At 47.9% G+C, this 22,431-nt stretch overlaps 1 protein-coding gene across 1 annotated transcript in view; it reads right to left on the bottom strand.

Annotated features, from left to right (window-relative positions):
• Positions 1 to 1,068: 1,068 nt before the first annotated feature.
• Positions 1,069 to 22,431, bottom strand: part of CNGA3 (cyclic nucleotide gated channel subunit alpha 3) — a 67,245-nt gene continuing 45,882 nt past the window's right edge. Inside the window, exons 4-9 of the mRNA XM_086701291.1 lie at positions 20,577 to 20,756; positions 17,398 to 17,451; positions 10,916 to 10,987; positions 9,460 to 9,567; positions 6,991 to 7,097; positions 1,069 to 4,165 (exon numbers count right to left, since the gene is read on the bottom strand). Coding sequence (XP_086557417.1) covers positions 2,754 to 4,165; positions 6,991 to 7,097; positions 9,460 to 9,567; positions 10,916 to 10,987; positions 17,398 to 17,451; positions 20,577 to 20,756 — 1,933 coding nt within the window. The 3' untranslated portion in view covers positions 1,069 to 2,753. The remainder of the gene's footprint in view (positions 4,166 to 6,990; positions 7,098 to 9,459; positions 9,568 to 10,915; positions 10,988 to 17,397; positions 17,452 to 20,576; positions 20,757 to 22,431) is intronic.

Genomic DNA, 22,431 nt, shown 5'->3' with positions numbered 1-22,431 from the left:
ATCTTGGCCAGGTTGGGTTCCCCAAAGCCAAAGTTCAGTCTTCTCCTCTGAGATCTTGCTGCCTTCCATGTCCCTGGACTTCTGCCAGGAAGCCTGCATCCCTCCATACCTGGAGGAGTGCTCACCAATATTTTCTTCCTTTCCTGTCTCAGGGATACTCTCTCTCACTCTCTACACACACACACACACACACACACACACACACACACACACACACTTCCATGAGCTTAGACTCCCACAAAAGGCACAAAGCTATCTCCCAGCATAGCTCCCTGTGGCTGAACCCAGTACAGCAAGAAGGATGGCCTCCAGTCAGCAGCCACAGTGACTATAAGAACATGAGTGGCTGTCTCAGATTCCAAGACAGTGAATAGGAGTCCTGAAAACAGCCCAAGATTCCACCTCCCAACAATCTTGGCAGCTTGAGATTAACTAGATGAAACCATATTCATTTATCTCTCAAGGAAAACAATATGATGTTTTCTGCACCCAAGGAGTTTCACAGGCCATGCCTGTTATGTTATTTGAAAGTTTATTCACAGGATCATTCCCTGTGAGGTGAGGTGGGCAGTATCCTTCCCACTTCTCAGTTAAGGAAAGTGAGGCCCAGAAAAGGAAAGTAACTTGCCTGAGTGGCAGTGCTGTGACTTGAACAAGCTCAGGCCTGAATCCCCAAAACCCACATTCTAACTTACCACCTAAATTCCTTGGACATAAGCAGTAGAAGAATCTGGAGACATGCTTAACAGGGACATGCCTGCAGCTTCCTGCCCACTCATGCCTTTCCAAACTGCCTGAATGTCCCCAATGGACAATTGATACCAGGAAATTTAGCATCTACCTGAGACCCACTTCTTATATATTTGAATGGTTTGACTTATTTCCTCTGACAAGTGTTGCAGCTTTGGTTGCATTGTCTCACCTGTTTCTGGCTCCCTTCATGTGGAGTGTGCACTGTCCCCTGTTCACCAGTGCCTGTTTTCCTGGGGAAGGTAGGCGGACTGCCCTAGACACATATCTAGAACCGAATCTTCCCTTATGACAAAATATGAAGCAAGACTCATTCAATATTTTTTAAATCCAGGTCTCTATTTTTCTTGTGCAAATATAAACATAGGCATAATTAATAGTTAAGGCTTTTTAAAATATATGCATTTGGAGAATACATTGCTAGTTACAGTTTGCTGATGATATGGGCTTGGATCACATCTTCCTTTAATAGTCCTTTTAAATTCATTTTAGAAAGTTAAAAATGGTCACATGATCCATAATAAAAATCAGAAGAGACTCATATAAATCCAAAATACATACTTGAAAATGCAGCACCTTTTGTATGAACTACATTAGGGTCCAGTTATATAGCATATGGATTATAACATCAGACCACAAAGGTTTTGAAGTTCCCAAAGCAAAATGGGGCATTGTTTTCTGAGAAGAAAAAGGAGAAGTTGGAAGAGAAAGAAGGAAGGGAGGAAGAGAGGGAGGGAGGGAGAAGGGAGAGGGAAGGAAAGGAGGGAGAGAGAGAGAGAGAGGAAAGGAGGAAAGAAGAAAGGAGGGAGGGAGGGAGGGAAGGAGGAGACAGAGAAGGAAAACCTGTACATATAGCTTCTCTGCAACAGAAAAGTGACTCACCTTTGGGTAATTTACAATATGTATTTAAGTGGACCATTAAGGTTATAATTCGCAATCATAGAATCCAAATACAGAAATATCTTATATGATGGTAATGGAATTCTATTTACCAGATTAAAAAAGGAAAAAAGCTAGGTCCTTCACTGTGCACACTTCCTGCTAGCTGAGAGCTTTGCCTTGGGGTAGAATTCCAAGGGAGAGTGAGGCTGCTTCTTTGAGAGGAGGGGCAGTTTGCAAAGATATGGCCTAAGGGTCCGATCTTCTAAAAATTCTAGTTGTCAGCTTTGCTTGACCCAGGACCCCATTCCAACCTTCCACCTGAAAGGCTCTCCCAGAGCATAATTCTCCTCCTCAAGCCAGAACAGGGTGTCCCTGTTCCTGACTGAGGAACGAGGGGAGAGGCTGTCTTTAAATCCTTTGGTGAGTTAGGAGATGTCTCTTTCTCTCATCAAAATATTCTTTTCTAAACAGATTCCAGTTTCACAGGGGCTGGATGGCGGGGAGTCTGGATTTGCTTCATAGGCTCAAAGTGACCTCAAATGGGGTGACCTGGCTTCATCCCTTGTGCTTATCATAGCACAATCAAAGGCCAGGATTTTGAGGGTCCCAAAGAGTACATGAGGAGAAACCAGATTCAGAAATGTGCCCCAAACTGTCTCGTGTAAGGATGGATTTGAGATCCCACATTGCACTTCTAGCTTCTGTTACATCTCCCTTATGAGAAGCTGGTGGAGTGGGGTGCGAGAAGGGGTAGATGACTAAATAATCTTCCATTTACAAGAAAATAAAGTTCAAAAGTCTCAAAATTCCTCATGGATTAAAAAAATAAGAGTTCTGTGCCCACACTTTCATATGCGTGGATTGGGGACACCTCACATTATACAAAGTCCTGCCTTATGCAGTGTTCCATGTGGACATCACAGTAACCTCCCACTTCAGTGGGGCTGGCATGAATCCCCCTTTCTAGATGAGGAAACTGAGGCTCTCTCTCAGGGCCACACAGTTGCAAAGGGTAAGGAGAACTGGAATGCAACCCTGCCGAGTCCTGGGCTGTGCAGCTGTGGCCACAATGCATCACACGGATGGCTGACTCTGGGAAGCAGGAGATGGACACCTGCATTTCACTCTTGTTTGGTCTCTGCTTTTGCAGCATCCCCAGGAGCACCCCCATCAGACAGAAGGTCACTCCCACACATCTTCACCTGGCTTTCCAGGTGACTGAGACGCTGCTTCACTTTCATCTGGGTGGCATTGTACTCGGCCAGGAGCCGTGCAAACCTGGTCTGCAGGGTGTCCAGGGAGGACTCCAGGTGCTCTACCTTCTCCTCAATATCCTTGGGGTCCGCCCCAGCCTTGGCCACGTCCTCGTCAATCAGGTTGTCCTTCATCAGGATCTGCCGTCCCTTCTCCTCCAGAGCTTTCTTGGCTTCTGGATATTCAGTGAGAGCCTCCATCAAATCATCTTTGGAAAGGCAGAACAGGTCTGAGTAACCAATGCTCCTGATGTTGGCTGTCCTGCGGTTCCCCGCCTTGCTTCCCTTAATGTTTAAGATGCTGATCTCCCCAAAGTAACTCCCATCACTGAGGACCACGAACTGGGTGATCCCATCGTCGGCCACGACAGCCAGCTTGCCCTCCTTGATGATGTACATCTCCCTCCCAATGTCTCCCTTCTTGCAGATGTAATCCCCTGGGCTGAACACTGCAGGCCGCAGCTTGAGCACAAGCTCCACCAGCAGCCCCGCCTCGCAGTCTTGGAAGATGCGGACCTTCCTCAGAGTGTCCAGGTGCACGTTGATGGCGATCTCGGCCTTCAGCTTGTCTGGGAGACTCTTGAGCACCTCCTTCTCATCCACTGTCTTCTTGTTTGCCCACAGGTAGTCAAACCACCGGATCACCCGTGTCTCCAAGTCCTTGGTCACCTTGCGGAATTGCATATACTGCTTAATGGAGTCAATCTTGGACTGGAACTCGGCCCGTGAAGCATTCATGTTTGAGATCATGGATCCTACATTGCCGACAATGGTGGCAAAAATCAAGACTCCCACTAGGAAGTCTATGACCACAAACAGATACTCCTCATCCTTCACAGGGGGTGGGGTCTCTCCGATGGTGGTCAGGGTCAAGGTGGACCAATAGAGACTGTAAATGTACTTCCTAGAGAGGCGGCCATACTCTGGGTTTGAGATGTTTGGATAGACCCAGGAATCTGTCCCAAAACCAATGAACTTGGAAATGGCAAAGTAGATGCAGGCATTCCAGTGGATAATGATGAGGATGTATAAGACCAAGTTTCCAATCCTGAATAAATTAGGGTAGTTTGTCCTTGTCTCTGTGCGGTCAAAGAACTCAAAGAGCCGGGCAAGCTTCAGTAGGCGGTTGAACCTCAGCTCTGGGTAGTTTACACCCAACTTAAAATAAGCCAGGTCTGTGGGGACCAGGGACAACATGTCCAGCTTGAAGTGCACGGTCTTTGTGTAATGCTTCCACAGCCTCTGTGCATCCTTGACCATCAAGCCTTGCTCAAGGAAGCCTGAAGAAAAAGATGGAAGTCACTTGGGCATGGAAGAGGCTGCTATTTTTTTTTTTTTTAACCATAGCCCATAGAAAGATATACACCTTGACTAAATAAGATGTAGTTATACATACATAACAGAAAAAATTTCAAAAACCACATTTATCCATTACTATGAAAATATACTCTGATGTTTTCTAGTCTATGATGTTCTAGCCTGTTTATTCAGTTAAAAATGTAGATTAATTGGGTAAATTTGAATGTGGACTGGTGTTTTACATCTACATATATATATATATATTATATATATATATAATATATATATATATATAATATATATATATATAGTTTATTTATTTAAGTAATCTCTACACCCAATGTGGGGCTTGAACTCATGACCCCAAGATCAAGAGTCACATGCTCTTCTGACTGAGCCAGCCAGGAGCCCCTGGATGTTGTATTCTAAAGATGCATCCTTTAAAGTTAGAGATAACATGTTAAAGTGGTCCAAGGTTGGCTTTAAAATACTCCAGCCAAGAAAAGGGTGTGGGGAGGTAGATGAAACATTAGCAAAATATTGATAACTGTTGAAGCTGAGTGAAGGTACGTGGGGATTCATGATCCTACTGTCTCTGATTTTGTGTATGTTTGGAAAATATTAATGATACAAATTTTAAGAGCATAGGTCATGGCCTATCAAACTGATTTCACCCGTCCCTAATGGGGCAGGACCTGCCTTTTAAAAACATTGTCTAGGGAAGCAGTAGTTCTTTCTGCCTGCACATTACTGTCATCCAAGGAGCTCTGAAAACATAGGAAGCTGAGATCCACCCCCAAAGAATCAGACTGGAGCTGAGCTGGACACTGGGGAGTCACTAGGCGTTATTACTGGTGAAATCAATCAAATAGGTAGAGATTTGCATTCTTTCGTCTTTTTTTTTTTTTTTAACATTTTCAAACATGAACAAAAGTAGAGAGAATAATATAATGCATGGGTTTTTTTTTTTAGATTTTGGTAAGCATCAGAATTATACTGAGGACTCTGTAAAAGCCAGAGTGCTGGGCTGTTCCCAAAGTTGGTTCCGTAGGTCCGAGGTCTACCTCTTAACAAGGTCTGGGTGATGCTGCTGCTGAACCAGGGCCACACTTGAGGGCTAGATGGAGGTAGGATTGCCCCCTGTGAAAAGCAAACCTCAAGTCTGCTGTCAGATGGTAGGGCCACCCTGCTTCCCAGTCCCCCATTCCCTGTTTCATTCTTTGGTTACCCTTGTGTTTATTGAGTACTTACATAACTATGTGGCACTCCTAGTGCCTTGGGGCTCCTCACTACTTTCTTAATAATATCTTTTCTCAGTTCTGAAGATGTTTCCCCTTGGAGTATGATCCACGGCCATTTGGTTTCCGTGCCTACCTGCCTTCCCCATGAGGGTTTCTGCTGAATCTCAGATTGCCAGGGATAGTACCCAAGCACAAAAAGGGGTAGGATCACTGTCCGAGTGCAGGTAACTTGTCCCACTGAAACTTGGTTGAAATAGAGATAGGTGGCTCAGTGAGTCGGGCCACCCACGGAGCTCCTGTGTCTTGGTAGGCTTATGTGACCATGAAGTGGCAGGCCACAAGGACTGTCTAAGTTACCCACACAAGCCTCAAGCTGCATATTAGAGACCTTCTCGGTTATGGTACTGGGCACCACGTGGAAGCAGGGTTCCCAGTCTGGCCCTGTGAAGTAGTGATTGTGGACTTTAGGCCAGTTACTCAGTGTCTCTGGGCCTCAGTTTCTATATTTTTTAATTCAATTCAATTCAATTCAATTCAATTCAATTCAATTCATTTTAATTTTATAGAGAGAGTGTGAGTCAGGGAGAGGGGCAGAGGGAGAGGGAGAGAGAATTCCAAGCAGGCTCCATCCTCAGTGTGGTGATGTAGGGCTCGATTCTCCAACCCTGCGAACATGACCTGAGCTGAAATCAAGACTTGGATGCTCAACTGACTGAGCCACTCAGGTGCTGCTGGGCCTTGGTTTCTCAATCAGCAAGATGGAAATAATCACGCCTGTGTTTTTTGTCTCATGCAGCGGTTCTAATAAGAAAACAAGATGTACTTGAAACGTTTTGTACACTGTGAAGCCACACAGAGGCTTGCTGCTGGGATCTGGTGGTATTTGTATTGACAACTATGGCCTGGTTTCTAGCTCAAAAATCTTGAGAATGGCAAGCCGGGCCTCTGCCAGCTGATGTGATGTCTTTGTGCAGGTCAGAAAAAGGTGCCCCAAGAATGAATAGCTTGGAGCTTAAGGGATTTTAGCCTCCACTCACAACCAGAGGCGATCTGAGAGAGGTCATCATTCACCTGGGCCCTGTTTCCAATTTTATTCCTCCATATATCTAAAAGCCATGGAGTAACACGTCCTGGATCCTCTGACTGTCCAGGAAAAGAACTCCAAGATTGACAGAGCTCTCCCTCCTGTTTCCTGCGATATTGAATGGTCACTGCTGGAAGCATCCTTTGAGAGACGATGGTCTTATTTCACAGGTCATACAAATGAGGCCCAGAGAGACAGCTTGACTTGCTCAAGGTCACACAGTTTGTTGGCATAGCAAAGACCAAAACCCAGGTATCTTGACCTCTGCTAAAGAGTCGTTGTAGAGAGAGCTTGAGGCGGTACCACGCCCTCACCCTTGGTACAACCTCAGACCTGCCTGGGCTCTTGTGGTCAGAGGTAGGTAATGTTCACCACTTTGGATCTCCTGAACCTGCCCTGTGGTACCCATGGTGCCCCTCCTGATGCACAAAGTCAATCTGTGGCCTGGCCATGAGAAGTCCCTGGGCCTGGGCCCACTCACCTGTCCGAGCTCGCACCAGCAGATCCAAGCCATAGAGGACATCTGCCGAGTAGTCCAGGACTAGCCACAGCATCACGTGGTCAGACTGCAGCTCATCGAAACAGGCCCTAAACGCGAGAGGGAAGGAGTGGGTGTGTCTGGGGCTGGGTCCAACACAGGCACCAGCTCTGTGCCTTCATCTTGGTATCAGCCCTGCCTGCAGGGTTCGTGCCCCAGTGTCATCACCCCAGACTCGGATGAGGAGACCCAGCTCTGAGAAGCTTTTCTGTCCCAAAGGTCACAGAGCTCCTGTGAAGAGCTGGGATGGACCCCAAAGAGTGGGCCCTTGTCACCTCTCAACAGTAAGCGTTGAGATCCCAGGAAGGGAAGTTTTTCTAGGCCTCACTGGTGGAGTCATGTGAAGAGATTGAGCACTTGCCCTTCCTAGGGTCTAAGAATTGCTCAGACATGAACAACCAAACCAGCCAGTAAATATTTTCTATTTTCTAGATCTTTATGCTCACTATTTCTCATACAGACTATACCCCCAAACGCCCTCTTCACCTCAAAAGAGCAGCAGCCAGCTCCTGTGTCCCCACCCTGCAGCTTACTCAGCAACTGGAGCCCCCTGCTGCCTCCTCAGAATAGCAGTGTCCCTGCAGCCCCTGAGCCTGGCTTGCACAGAAGCAGCTCGCCCACGGATCCCCATCCCGCAGGCAGGCTAGGAGGGGTCCCAAGTTCTCCCCTTTCTCACTCCCACACTTACCCTCAGAACAGCAGGAGATGCCCCCCTTATGCAGATAATCCCCAAAGCCCCCTCTTACACTCAGTAGTAGGCCTCCTCCGCATCCTCACAGAAGCAGCGGCTGTCTTGCGGGCTTGCTCAGGATTGTCCCAAAGCCCCCCTACCTTCCCTGCACGTCAGCCTGCATCCTTGTCCTAAAGGCCTGCCTGAAAGGGCCCCCAACGCCCTCACTTACTCTCAGTGAGTAGCAGCTTCCCCTTATCCTGCCCTAAAGCTTGCTTGGAAAAGTCCCAAAGCCTTTCATGTACTTCCAGAAGAGCAGCCGCTTACCTCTCTGTCCCCCAAACGCTTGCTCTGAAACTTCCCAAAGCCCTGACCCCTTCAGAAGGGTAGCCTCCTCACCCTCCCGTTGCAGAACGCCCAAGCCCCGCCCCTCAGGAGCCTAGCCTCCCCCTCCCCCTACAGAAAGCCCAGGCCCCGCCCCTTCAGGAGCCTAGCCTCCCTCTCCCCCTGCAGAACGCCCAGGCCCCGCCCCCTCAGGAAACTAGCCTCCCCCTCCCCCTGCAGAACGCCCAGGCCCCGCCCCCTCAGGAGTCTAGCCTCACCCTCAATGTGCAAAGCGCCCAAGCCCCGCCCACCCCGGGAAGAGCCGCTGCCCGCCCCTGTATGCCTGCCTCCTGGGCTTGCACGGGAAGGCTCCAAAGCCCACCATTTAGGAAACGTGGCCTGTTGCCCCTGCCTCCATGCCCTGTACCTTACTCAGAAATGCCACACAGATCCCGCCAACCCCATCAGAGGAGAAACAAGGTATCCCTACATCTCTCTCCTACAGACTTTCTCAGAAATGCCCCAAAGCCCCTTGCCCACAGGGAGCTGCATCTCTGTCCTGCAGCTTAATCAGGGATGCTCAAAGGTCCCGTTTGCTTTCAGAAGAACATAGCCCCTTGGCATCCCCATCCTGTAGGTTTGCTCAGAAAAGCCCAAGCCCCCAGCTCCCCCTCTTGCTCCTGTATTCCCAAAACACAGATTTCATAGGGGACCCTAAACCCTCACTCCCCTGACCCCTTATTAGGGGAGTTAGCAGCTCACCCTGCACCTGCCTCCTACAGTTTGTTTATAAAAGTTCCACAGCCTCCACTTCTCCCCAGAAGAACAATAACTTGCCCCTGCATCTCACAAGTACATTTGTAAGGAATTTCCTGAAGCCCCTGTGTACACTCACCCTGCATCTCTGTCCTGTGGGCCTTCTCAGGAGCACCCCAAAGGCCCTGGCTGCCCTCACAAGAGCAGCAGCTTGCATCCCAGCCCTGCAACTTGCTTGGGGGAGGCCCACAGCCCAAAGCTTACAGTCAGAGAACTGTGACCTCCCCTGCATCCTTGTCTTGCAGGCTGCTCAGGAATGTCCACCCCCCCCCCACCCACTTCCCCTCAGAAGAGTAGCTACTCGGCCCTGCATCTTCCTCCTACAGCCAAATTAAGAAGGCCCCGAGGTGACCGGACCCTTGCTGTCCCTAGCAAGCAGAGGCCCCCACCAGTGCTTCAGAGAACTCTGGTGGTCTTCTTTTAGAGCCTCCTTATAGATGGAGAAATGGGGACACTCAGTTGGATGGTGGCTGTGTGGGGACCAGAAATCCAGCCCCCTGAGTGGGACTCAGAGCTCTGTCTTGAGGCCTGGCTGCCCTCATCCCTCCCTGCCTCTCTACCCCTCCCCCTGCCCATGTGGAGACATTGCCCCATACCCCTACCTGCATACCAGCAGACACCAGTTATAGAAGACAGGCAGGGCGATGACCGTCAGCCAGTGGTAGTACACGTTGCTGGAGGGGTCCACCACCATGGTGTCCTTCTTGTTTCTGGAAACACCGACACACGAACAGTGCAGTGTGTTGAAAATCACAGCGTTGGAGGGTCTTAGAGACCTGGATTAGCCTAGAGACCCTAGGGCAACTGCAGGCTAAACTTGAGACACAGGTCCTGTCAGTCTCAGGGGGGTCACATGGGGTGTCCCCTCACTGGAGGGGACAGGCTTGGAGAAGGCAGACTCTGGAGGTCCTTCCCTCCTAGCTCAGCTTCCTAGGAAGCCACGGTTGACAATAAAATCATGGTGATGATTTCCCATGTGCCTGTGGTATCACCTACATCCTTCAGCGTGCTGAGAATAAAATGCTGCATGGTAATGTTGGAACCATCTGGGGGGAGCTCTATGAAACGCTGATTCCCAGGGCCCACTCAGACACGCACCCCCCCCCCCCCCCCCCCCGCCTGGGACCGGGGCCTGAAAACGTACATTTAAACACTGCCCGGTGGTTCTGAGGCGGCTTCTCTCTGGACTGCATTTGGGAGCCCTGTAGCATTCCTGAGGGAGTCTCTGACCTGCTAACTGCATTTGAGCAGATGACCTGAAGACATTTCCAAGCACTTGGAGCCATTCTCCCATCAAAAACAACTAGCCTGGGAATCTTCTAGGTTATGTGGGCCAACACTGAAGGAAGCAATAGCTTAGGGTGCTTTCTGTTTTTATTGTCAGGATTTTCTGAGGACTAGAGGTTCTAGATGGTACTGGAGATTCTTCTTTTTCTTTGGCTCCATGTGTCTTCTCCCCCACCCCATATGTCCCATGTGCTGGCCCAGGCCTGCGGAGCTGCTCCCATGCCCCAGAGGAGACACTGGCATGCCTTCCACCTTTGCTTTGACTCAGCAGGTACAAGATCAACAGCTCACTGACATGTCTCTGGAATGTTCCCAACGCACACCACGCCTACGTGTCGAGTAAAGTTTATGAATATAGTATTTTCTAGTGCCCAGGATTAGGCTTCAGCTTACCCCAACTGTGCAGACAGGCAAACAGAATGTGGGGTGGGGGCGGGGGTGGGGTGGGTGAGCACAGGAGGAGTCTCCCAGGGACAGCCCCTAATTGCTCACCCAAGGCTGCAGACAACCCTCTTTACCTATAAGCCCCCTCTGGGTGCTCAGAGCTGGGGCAGGACTCTCCCTGCAGAGCGAGTGGGCCCCTCACACCATCTCAGGAAGCCTGATCCCCACCTGGGTCCAACTCCGCTCCCGCAGCCCTAGGCAGCCCCTCTCCAAGGGCCCACGCTAAGGCCTGACAACAAGGCTCTCAGACTCACAGGACCAATACAGGGATCAAGCCTGCTATGACCACACACCCTCTCTTTGGAGGCAGCTCTTCTCAGTACTTACTCCTCTTGTTTTGTGCCGTTTTTCTTTTTCTCTTCTTCCTTTTTTTCTTTCTCCTCCTTTTTCGCCTTGTCACTGGATGATACAGGGTGACATTTAGCAATTTTCCTATGCCAAGGATGCTACCGCAGTGGAGAGGGTAGGCAACAGTGACATGGAGGAGAGGGTGTGGTGTAGGAAATGGATATTTCTAGCACGGTGGGATGACAGGAAGCTACTGATTTTGTTACTATTATTCCTGAGGAATGAGGTGAACCCTCCCCCCCCCCCAGGTGAACTGCCCCATTAAAGCATACATTGTATATATACATCAAAGTATACATAGTGGCTGATGTTCTGCAATTTCTGACCCATTTTCATGAGCCCCTAGGAAGTCACAAAGAGCTTGAGACCATTTTGAGGTAATGGGAAATGAACCCAGATCCACACATTTAGGGAGGAAAAGTCACTCAGTTTTGGAAGTCACATGTAAAGGTTTTTTGTTCCGAACGGAAGGATACGGCTTGTTGGCTGTTCTTAAAACCCATCTGTGTATCAAATGAAAGGCTGGCCCTTGATGAGAAAGCCAGGGAGGAAAAAGGAAGCAAAATCTGCACAGACAGGAACAGGTTTGCCACGTAATGGCAAATCTCGGAGTCATCTGAGGCAAACACAGCCATGTTCAGACACTTATCCAGAGTTGGCTGGACTGTGAGGCTGGGGGCTGGATAGCCGCCTTCTGTCCTCATCTGCAGGAAGGTTCTGGGAGTGCAGGTGTCTCCTCAACACATGGCTTTACTCTGCTTCCTCTTCTTTATTGCACAACGTTATGGGTTAGCGCTGTTATAAAGGTTATGTGTTAACAGTCATATATGTTCTGCAAAGCAGGCGTTATTGCCCATCGAACAGTTGAGGAAACCAAGGGGAAAGGTAAAAGACCCTCCCTGCCTCCGGGGAACCCATCAGACTCATCCACAGACCCCTCTGATTCCCCTACTCCACATCCTGGAGCCAGTCACGGGTTGAAAAATAAGTGTTTGTTGATTAAACACTCGTTGAAAAAGTCCAACATACTTCACACAGCATTTCCTAAGGAAATAATCAAAGATGTGTGCAAACATGCGTGCAGAAAAATAATTACTACTTATTTCTACCAGTCAAAAGCATAAGCAATCTAATCCTACAACTGGAGGAGATCCATCAGCCATGGAATTCTAGGAGGCCCCTTAAAATGATGTTGTGGAAGAATATCTGGTGACACAGGAAAACGTTTTTAATATTTCTCCAAGTTAAAAGCAGACAGCAAAAGAGCTTAGAGTAATAGCTGTATGAGTTTTCTATTGCTGCCAGAACAGACTGCCACAAATTTAGTGTCTTAAAACAACACAAACTGCAGATCTGTAGGTCAGAAGTCTGAGTCTCCCCAAACTGAAATTGAGGTGTCGTCAGGGCCATGATCCTTTCTGAAGAATCCAGGAAAGAATCTGTTTTCTGCTCATTTGGACTGTTGGTGGAATTTAATTGCTTGCAAGAAGAGGACTGAGATGCTCATTTTCTCACTGGCTGTATGCTGAGGGCTTTCCCAGCTTTCAGAGGGTGCTGTATCCTTGGTTCCTGGCATCCTTCTTCTGTGTTCAAAGTCAGCAGCAAGAGGTAGAGTCCTTCTTGAGATGCCATCCCTCTGGTTCTCTGCAGCTGGAGAGGTTCTCCACTTTTAAGGATGCATGCGATTAGACCGGACTCACCTTGATAATCCAGGATAATTTCCCCATCTCAAGGTCCTAAAATTTAATCACAACTGCAAAGTCCCTTTTGCTGTGTGAGGTAAGTCACAGGTGGTGGGTATTAAGGCATGGACATTTGGGGGAGCCCTTATGTCACCTTCCACAGCCTGTCCACTGGCCTTCAAAGATTTACATCCATCCCATGGGCTAAATGCATTCACCCTCATTCCAAGACCCCTAAAGTTTCATTCCATTATTAAATCGACTCAGAGTCCAAAAGTAGCATCAAATTCTCATCAGCTCAAAAGTCCCAAATCCTCTCATCTAAACCAGGTCGAGGGGAGACTCTAGGTGTGAATCATCCTAGGGCATGAGTCGCGCAACTTGTGATCCCGTGACACTAAAATCATCTACTCTGAAGATACAACGGAAGGGCAGATTTAGGATATCAGTTATAGATATTCCAGTTCAAAAAGGGAGAAGTGAAGGACAGAAGAGTTACTAGTCCCAAGCAGTTCTGAAATCCAGCAGAGCAATTGCCAGTTCATCTCAAGGCCTAGGAATAATCCTCTGTGGTTTTCGTGGCTCCACGCTCTGGGCTCAAGGCTCTCTCCGAGCCATCTCTTCCTTCTCATTAAGGGAGTACCTGTCTGTTTGTAGCTGAGTATTCTAATCAAGATGTTTCCTGCATCTAGAATTTAGGGGTCCCATAATCTTCCTCTATTTCATATTGTTTCTCTTGCTTCACGTCCAAGCCGGCAGTGTTTCTGCTGGTATAGAATCTTCCAGAACATTGCATGTCATGTATATCAGAGGGATTCACTGTGTTAGACAAGAGGCTCATCCTCAGATCTGTGAAATCCCTTCTTGTATTTTTGGCTTCTGCTGGGATGGCTGAGGGGAGTTATGAGTCACACCCTTCATCTCTTCAGGAGAGCCTTTTGTTGAATACTCAGAACTTTTGATCTCTCTGAGGTATTACCAGAAGGTTGCTCAGCCACACACCCGACTTTTTCCCAAAGCACGCTTTCCTGACAGTTTTCAAAATTTAGTGTCTTTTCCATTTGAGTAGGCTGAGAATTTCCAAAATCATGAAGTCCTGCTTCCTTTCTGTTTAAAGTTCTTCCCTCAATATCTCCCTCTCCTCTTGGGTTTTACTGTAAGCAGCAAGAAGACACCAGGCTGCACCTTCAACACCTTTGGTTGAAAATATCCTCAGCTAAATATTCAAGCTCATTGCCTATCCGATCTGCTATCCACCTGCCTGCAGGATGTAATTGCACTGAGCTTTCTGCCACTGTAAACCTAGATTCCCCTTTCTCCAATTTCCAATAGCCTGCTCCTCACTTATGTGCAAGTCCTTACCAGCAGCATCCTGGAAGCCCAGGGTTCTACTAGTAGTCAGTTTACAACCATTCAAGCACAAGGTGCTTCAGCGAAACAGGTTTTCTCTGTGATACTCCTTATTTCCTTCTGAGCCCTTACCAGCAGAGTCTTTAACATCCATATTTCTACTACCAATCTGTTCAAAGCTATCTAGGCTTTCCTTTTTAAAATTATGCTCCTTGGGGCGCCTGGGTGGCTCAGTCGGTTGAGTGTCCGGCTTTCAGCTCAGGTCCTGATCTCACGGTTCATGAGTTCAAGCCCCACATCAGGCTCTGTGCTGACAGCTCAGAGCCTGGAGCCTGCTTCAGAGTCTGTGTCCCCCTGTCTCTCTGCCCCTGCCCAGCTTGCTTTCTCTCTCTCTCTCTCTCTCTCTCAAAAAAAAAATAAATAAATAAACATTAAAAAATAAAAAATAAAATAAATAAAATTATGCTCCTCAAAAATTTTTTAGAGTCTGCTCCGAAGCCACTTCCACTTTCTTTGTTACAGCAGCACCCCACTCATGGTATCAAAAGCTGTGTTATTAGTTTTCTATTGCTGCCCTAACAAATTACGACAAATGTAGTGGCTGAAGACAACCTGAATGTGTTATCTTACAGTTCCGTAGATCGGAAGTCTGGTTGGTATAAGTTTAACTGGATAAAAATCAAGGTGTCGGCGGCAGCCTGTGTTTCTTTCTAGGGACTCTGGGGAGAATCTGTTTCCTGCTCACTTGGGTTGTGGGCAGAATTAAGTGCCCTGAAGCTGTAGAATCAAAGTCCTTGTTTTCTTGCTGCGGAAAATGGAGGGCTATTCCTAGCTTTGAGAGGCTGCTGTATTCCTTGCCTTGTGTCCCCCTTTCTCCTTTTTCAAAGCCAGCAATTATGGGGGCCTTCTTACAATAAAAATCCCTCCTTTCTCCTTCCGACTCATCTCTCAGACCCACTCTTCTCCCCACCTCCCCTTCCTGCTTTTAAGAATGCATGTGATTACATTGGGCCCACCTGTTAATCCAGGACAACCTCCCCACCTCAAGGTCTTCAAGTTTAATCACATTTGCAAAGTCCCCTTTGCTATATAAGGTAACCTCTCTACAGGTTCCAGGGATTAGGGTGTAGACATCTTTAGGGAGGTGGCGGTGAAATTGCTCTGCTCGCATCACTAGTCAGTATTTATTGGGCACTTACTATGTAACCAGGCACTATTCTAAGCACTGTACATGTATTAGCACATTTAGTCTTCCTTCAACCTTATAAGTAAAACATTAATACAAACCCTACTTTACAAGTCAGGAAACTGATGCAGAGAGGTCAGGTAACTTGCCCATGGTCACAAAGCTCTTTATGGATGAATTGGGATACAAAGGCACTTAAAAATATATATGTAATTTATGTGTAATATATAAATATATCATATATATGTAATTATGTGTAGCTGTAATAATAAAATAATTATTATATACAACATATGATAATTATAATATATACCAGTATATATTATATATTTCCATATATAATATGTTCTGTCTATATACATATCTATATACTCAATATCTATGGAAAACCTTGGAGGGATATTTCCCAACATGTTAAGAGGGGTTATCTCTGATAATGGGATTCTACTGTTAAAATGAAGTATATTTTTTGAGGGTGTATGCTCATTGGTGCTTTTCTGTGTTTTCCAAGTTTTTGACAGTTAGTACATGAATAAACTGAATAAAATAAAAAAATATTAAACTTGCTAAATGAGAAGATTAAGGACAGTCACTCATCCTCATCCTCTTTCCTCTTGAATCTATAATGAAGTGTCCTTTGAAAGGTTTTCTGCCACTGAAGTCTTAATGTCAAGGCACCAGCAGAGGGCGCTGCCCACAAGCTTATCAGGCATGCTCAGACCAGCTGTGAGTTTAATTACATCAGGTCACAATTTGTGGAGGGGCTGGGGGAGGTTACCAACCTGCTGTGGGCCCATGAAAGACTCACCACCATCCAACTGCATCCCCCAATCCACCCAGCACTGCCCCGAAAGACCTATACAGAGCTGCAAACGATGCCTGTTGGGCTGGGAACAGTTTGCTCTGGGAGACAGAAAAATTATTCAAGGACCCATGGACTAAGTTAAAATGCCAGAAACATGGTGGAAGAATGGGGAAGGGTGTCCATCAGAATTGTTTCTGTAACTCTGTGCCCAGATTGTCACATTTTGGGACAGTCCACAATTTTTTCCTTCGGTCCTTGGCCTGCAGTGTGGACCCATGATTTGAACCCATCTGAAAAGATTTATAAGAGCCTGATGCAACCAACACCATCTGCCCCATCCTCGCCCACATTCCAGCCCCAGAACAGAGGAGCCTAGAGACCTACAGGACCTCTGTCCATGGTTTCCAGTGCCCTGAGCCTGTCTCTGACTGTGGGACTCAACATGGGGGTTTCAAGGGTATTTAATATCAAGTTTGGCTTTAGATCAAGCACATATCACAATAGCTACTATTTTGCAAATTAAATAATTTCATTTATCTTGATTGCTGGCATTTGGGTCTCTGGATTTGATATCCACATTTCTGCAGACAAAATGCAACTAAGTTTCATGGAGGGAAATGGTAAAAACTTCTATCCAAGGAACAAAAGGAAATAGGAAAAAGCCTTGGCACATTTCTCCTCAGTTGGAAGGCAGGTAATTTGGATTTCTTGCTGATATTGATGGTTTTTTCCCTAAGTTCCAACTGAGACTCCCTCCTGTGCCTGCCCCCGGGGTATTCCATAAAGAAGTCTGGCGAATGGTGCACACCCACACGTGTATGATCACACACATGCAACACTTCCTCCCTGGGCTCTTGAGTGGCACTTGCCAGAATCACACATCAAACTGATCTGCCAGCTCAGCGTCTGGTGATAAAAAGTAATTACAGCAGGGTCACCATTTCAAGAGGCTATTCTCTGGAAATACAGTATTTAAATCCCCTCTTCCCATTGTCCTAATTACTCCCTCCAAATTGGCCTGAATTGGCCTTATGACAAGGGCATTTCACTGGCACCCTGGAGCTTGGGGTTGTCGAATGGAAAATGCATTCTCATCATGAAGGAGAATATCCACTGCTCTGTAAAGGAACTCTGAGTTTGCACCCTCAAATACAGAAGCGATAGAGGATGTCAAAGCTTAAACCATGTATGCATTATAGATGAGAAAAATGAGGGTTGCTCAAAGAAGTCATACAGACCAGGTCCCTTCCCCATTTGTCCATGGGGATGGAATTTTGGAGAAAGGAACAAGATTCTAGAATGATCTAGTGGTGTTCTAGAAGTGTGGGAAGCGAAAGGATTTCAGCAGGGAGGCGAAGCTGGGACATCTATGGGGAGGTAGGTGGCCAGTGGGACCAGGGAGGGTGAGGGGGCTCTGCTGGGGAGCAGAGGTACTCACTCCTCTGAGTTGTTGCACATGTTGGTGTTGTTTTTGGCCAGCGGCCAGCCACTGCTGGAAAGTAAAGAGAACGCGGCATGGGAATCTGAACTCAGTTCCAACTACTGGGGACCATTTGCCCCAGGTGGTTAGGCTGGCACCTCCCCACACCCTGTCCCCCAGGCCTTTTCACACACCTCTCAGGACCTGGGGTGTTGTTATTGTCAGGACAAACATTTTTTGACTGGCTAGCTCTAGGGGGAAGAGAAGATGAACATTTGGCTCAACTGAGGCTTCTGAATAGAGAGTTAACTATGCACATCCCACCCAGAATCCTGGCCTCAAGTTCCACCCCATTTCATTCAGTTTAACAGTGTGCCAGGAGCTTTGAGGGACACAGACATGAACCCTATGTGGTTCCTGCCCACTGAGTGCACTCAGGTGGAGTGAGTCGAGCACCTTCAGCAGCAGATGGACACATTTGGCAGCAGCAGCAGCAACTTACCCCCCTCATCTGCGCAGGCAGGGGCTCTCAAAAGGGGCCCTCCGTCAAAAACCCAATCACAGCAGCTACTTCCGGCTTGCAGGGCAAAAAACAGACCATGAGCAGAACTGTCCCAGTTCTGCATCTATCCTGCTCTGGGCCCTTGTCCCCACATTAATCTTAAAACTTCAGGGTTTGCCACCCCAGTTTTATGTGAGAATCTGCTAGAAAGTGGAGGCTGGTTTTGCGCCCAGCTACACGTTTATTTAAAGCTGAATCACACGGTCCTTTGCGGCGTTCTGTAGGAAAAGCTATTATCTCAGAGTGCTCAATTGCCAATAGACATTTTTGACACAGCTAGTTTAAGGAAGCCAGCATGGCCTCACAGAGCTGGCGGGTGGCTTGCCTGTCTGCTGTCACTGCAGACACCTCATAGAAGACCTCCAGGACCAAGGCCAGTGGCCTGTGATCCTCTTGCCTGACTCTCAGGGCACCTCTTCTCTTCTGTGATGATGAACATCCAGCCAAATGCCATCCTGGTACTTCTGCTCACCACTGCTCAAGTCTCCCTCTCACCATCCATTACGAGGCTCTAACTATTTGTTTTGGGATTGGTTCTGATCACCAGACCCGCCCCCCTCCCCTGCCAAGCAATTTCCCAATTCCTATGAAGTTAGGAAAGATGCAGTGGCCTGTGTTTACCACATCTCTGTGTCTGGGATGTCATAAGGCCAAACCATTAGAATAACCAAGACCTGTCTCTGCATACACTTTGCTTTGCCAATGGGATTTGCCTGGAAAATCCAAAGTCTTCCTCCCCCAGGAAGCCTCTCTAATTGATCCGCCACTAGCCTGCATGAGCCTGCCCACTCTGAACCCTCAGGCAAGCGACCAGGCATCTGTGGTACAGTCGGGACCTGGCCCTGATGGGATCCTAGCCCAGCTCTTTGCTCATCTGGTCACATTGGGAAATGGACAAAGAGGCTTATGTTCATCTTCATTAGGCTAAGGTTGTAGATAGGATAATTTGATCAAGTTAACAAAAGAAGTCTTTGCTTGTCCACAAGGAACTGAACCACTCTGGCTGGCTCAGTAGCAAACCTCTCTCCCCACCTCCTCCTCCCCCATCTTCTCTTCTCCCTTATCTGCCATCCATCCTTTCTTTATGGCTCAGCAGTGAATAGCATGCTGGCCTTGCAGTCATGGAGCTATCTCTCAGTCTAGGATGCCTGGCCCTGGGAACCTGCGATGGCCCTGCACACATCCCCATTCCCACCAGCACCCAGGCCTTAGGTGGTCCTTCCCCAAGCCCAGAAACCCCAAGGGTTTGTGGTCTAAGCCCAGGTGAAAACGTGAGCCAGCCAATTATCACAGCTTTCCCAGCAGGGAGACTAAACGTGGCTCCCCTAGAGTGGTTGATAGCAAGAAATTTCCTTGAACTCTCATATTTTATCTTAAATATGCTTGCACATTTTTCAATCTACTGCATAATCTATAATAAACCTATAACACGTATATACAAACATGGAAGCAAAATGGAAGTACCAGGAAGATCCATCTTGCTTCCTCTGAGGCCTCATGACCTTCACTCCCCAGGGGCCCTTGGATGCCCATTTGAGAGACTCACACCTGAGCCCTTTTTCTCGTTCAACAAAAAAACACACAGGATTTTCTCCAACAATTATATAGGGACCATTTGGTCTGCAATAACCAGGCTTGTTTTCACCTTTACATCTTATAAATCTTGGCATTATCTACAGAATTCAGCCCCCTTTTCCAGAAAGCAGATTCTGAGCAAGAGGCTTCCTGTTTGAGAGGCTCAGAGGCGGTCATCCTCCCCCTCCATGTCTTAGCTCTCCTTCCCTCCAACAGCCCAGGGGTCCTGAAGAGACATTCTGCTACTAGCCACACTCAATTCAACCTGTGGTGGCCCAGTGGTCTCCCTGCTGGTCACAGGCTGGGGAGACTTCCCAAGAACAAGAGAGGAGGGGAGGAAGCAGCTCTGAGTGTAGGGTGTGGGATTGGGGGATGTAAGTCAGCACCTGCAGATTTCTTTCACTATGTCTACACCAGACAGCACCAGCCACAGCCCCCAATCAGTCAGTGGGCCATGCAAGAAAATGCTCAGAGCCCTTGTTCTGCAGACCTCTCTCCTACCGAAAAGTAAACATTCTCTCCATCCCCCATTCTACCCCCACCTACACTCCCCAACTCCATGGTTCTTATCCTGATCTGGGGTATGATGGCTCCTCTTGAAAATTCTGACCAATCTTCAGACCTCCCTCCCAGAAGATTGCATGTAAAATTGTGGGTACCATTTAGGTAATCTCAAAGCTATGGTATTAAAGCCCCTGGCTTTTAGTAAAGTGGGTCACAGTGCAATCTGGGATGAGGGCCCTTTGATGGAGAGAGATCAAGTGAGACTAGCATCCCCAGATGTGTTTCTGAGAGCACCAATTCTAGGGGGCACTGGTGGGTACTCTGTACAGGGTCAAATGAGGGTGGAGGTTCTGGTTAAAGGATTTCCTCTCCTGCAATCCTTCTTTGACTCGGGGCAGCCACTGTTAGAGCATGCAGTATTCCTCCACAACAGACACCTTCTTCAAGGTACAGGTCATGAGGCTGGTGCTCTGGGCCACCCACACAGTGGATCTAAGCTGCAGGAGCAAACCAATGCTTCACCTGGTGCCAGTGGCCCATCCTCTTGGTTCCTTACCTTCTCCCTCTGTCTGGTGGCTCCTGGCTGCCCACATTTGACTGGGCATTGCTTTCTTGGCTGGATACCTCCTTGAGCTCAGCTCCACGGAAACGCTCCAGGAAGGAGTCAGGTCTCTGGTCCTCGTGGTGTAAGTGCCCGGTGGCCCATGCTCGCAGTGAGATGATCAGGCGAGACAACCTGGAAGGACATGGACAGGCAGCTAGTGCAGGGAGGAAGGAGATGGAAAGCTATCTTTTCCAGGGCTGGGGCAGAAGCAGAGATGACTGGCAGGATCCCAGGCTTAGATGTGCACCTCCACTCTGTCAGGGCCTTATTCCCTGGTCCTATACCACCTGCAGTCTGGGACCCAGCTTTCCAGATAAGGGACATTGTCTTCATTATGGCTTTGTCCTTTTAACACAAGGACTCTGCCAAAGGCATGATCCTTCAAATGGGGAATTAGCAGCTTTTCTGCTTACATTGCCTTTGTAGAGCTCTTTATGACTGGTAGGCACCGGAATAGAAAAAATACAATTTGCAAATGGTGATAAAATTTAGAATAAGGTTTAAGGGAACAGGCACCCAGATACAACTTAGATTCTTTTCTTAACCCTTGTCTCATTGTTTGCTATACAAATTCTTGTTTCCTCCCAGCCTTGTGCACGAGTTTCCTTGCAGCTTTCCCTCACCCTTCTCCTGGAGCCAGACCCTGCCAGGCCCTCAAGTGCCTGAGACCAGCCAGCCTATGTCTCCAGAGCCTGTCTTAGCTCCAGCTTTCCGTAAGAAGGCTTCCTTCAGCCCTGCCTCCTGCCTTCCCTGTCTCCTCCAGAGGGGAATTGGAAGAAAGCCTGAACCCTCTTTCTTGGAATCTGGTTTCCCTGACTTGGCACCTACAGTGCATGCCACTGTTCCCAACAAAATCAGTTCTGAGCAACCTAGAACCACATCATGAGTTGTCATATGCCTTCACCCTAATAACACACTTCGGAGCTTTGCCTAAGAAGAGTAAGTTAAAGCAAGAAAACATTCCACGCTCAAAGATGTTTACAGCTGCTGCAGACATATGTTGAGGTGCCTGCCCAGCCCAGCCTCTCTGCTCTGGACACTCTTCCCACCCCCCATCCTCCCTCTGCTGAGGGGCTGGAACCAAGATCATACCCCCTTCTCCAGCTCAGCCAACAGGCTCAGGAATGAACAAGTGACCCACAGAGAGTCACTCAAGCCTCTGAATTAAAAGCCACTCCAGGATGGGGTTGGGTGTTTCAACACAAGATTGTATAGCAAAGGCCATTTCCAGCCTGTGCCTACTGATGTGTGAACAGAGAAAGCCTGAAACAGAGGAGACATGCAGGAAAAAAAATCACAACGATCATGACACTCCAGGAGAAAATGAAAGGGAGAGGGCAGGTGCCTCCCCTGCTCCCGTCTGATGAACCCCATTTGGTTCCCTTTCCACCGGACGGTCTGTCTGAGCTTGCACCAGCCTCCTGCCTCGGCCCTACCCCAGGTCTTTCGATTTGAACCGGTTTGAAGGTGTCTTCTTCCTTGCAATCAATGAGCCTTAAGACCACATTTTATTGGTAAGACAAAAACACTGGAAATCATGTAAATGCCCAGCTACAAGGGGCTGGTGAAAGAAACATTCCTCCGCAGTGAAAAATATGAAGAATAACTAGACAAATTAACTTTTGCAACCATCTTAGCCAAAACTGTAGAACACGTGATTATATAAAACTCTGGCATTGGTAGAAAAACAAATTTAGTGGAAGGAAACAATGAGCTCCGCATTTGTTGAGCACCTGTCGGGAGTCAGTGCTCATCTCCTGCGCAGCCCTCCCACTGTTTGATGTGTTTCCAGATGAGACCTGGAAAG

Source organism: Puma concolor, chromosome A3, assembly GCF_028749965.1.
Source record: "Puma concolor isolate L17-30 chromosome A3, mPumCon1.1.hap2, whole genome shotgun sequence".
NCBI lineage: Eukaryota > Metazoa > Chordata > Mammalia > Carnivora > Felidae > Puma > Puma concolor.
Note: the sequence above shows the minus strand (reverse complement) of the source record. Positions and strands in the feature narration are given on the sequence as shown.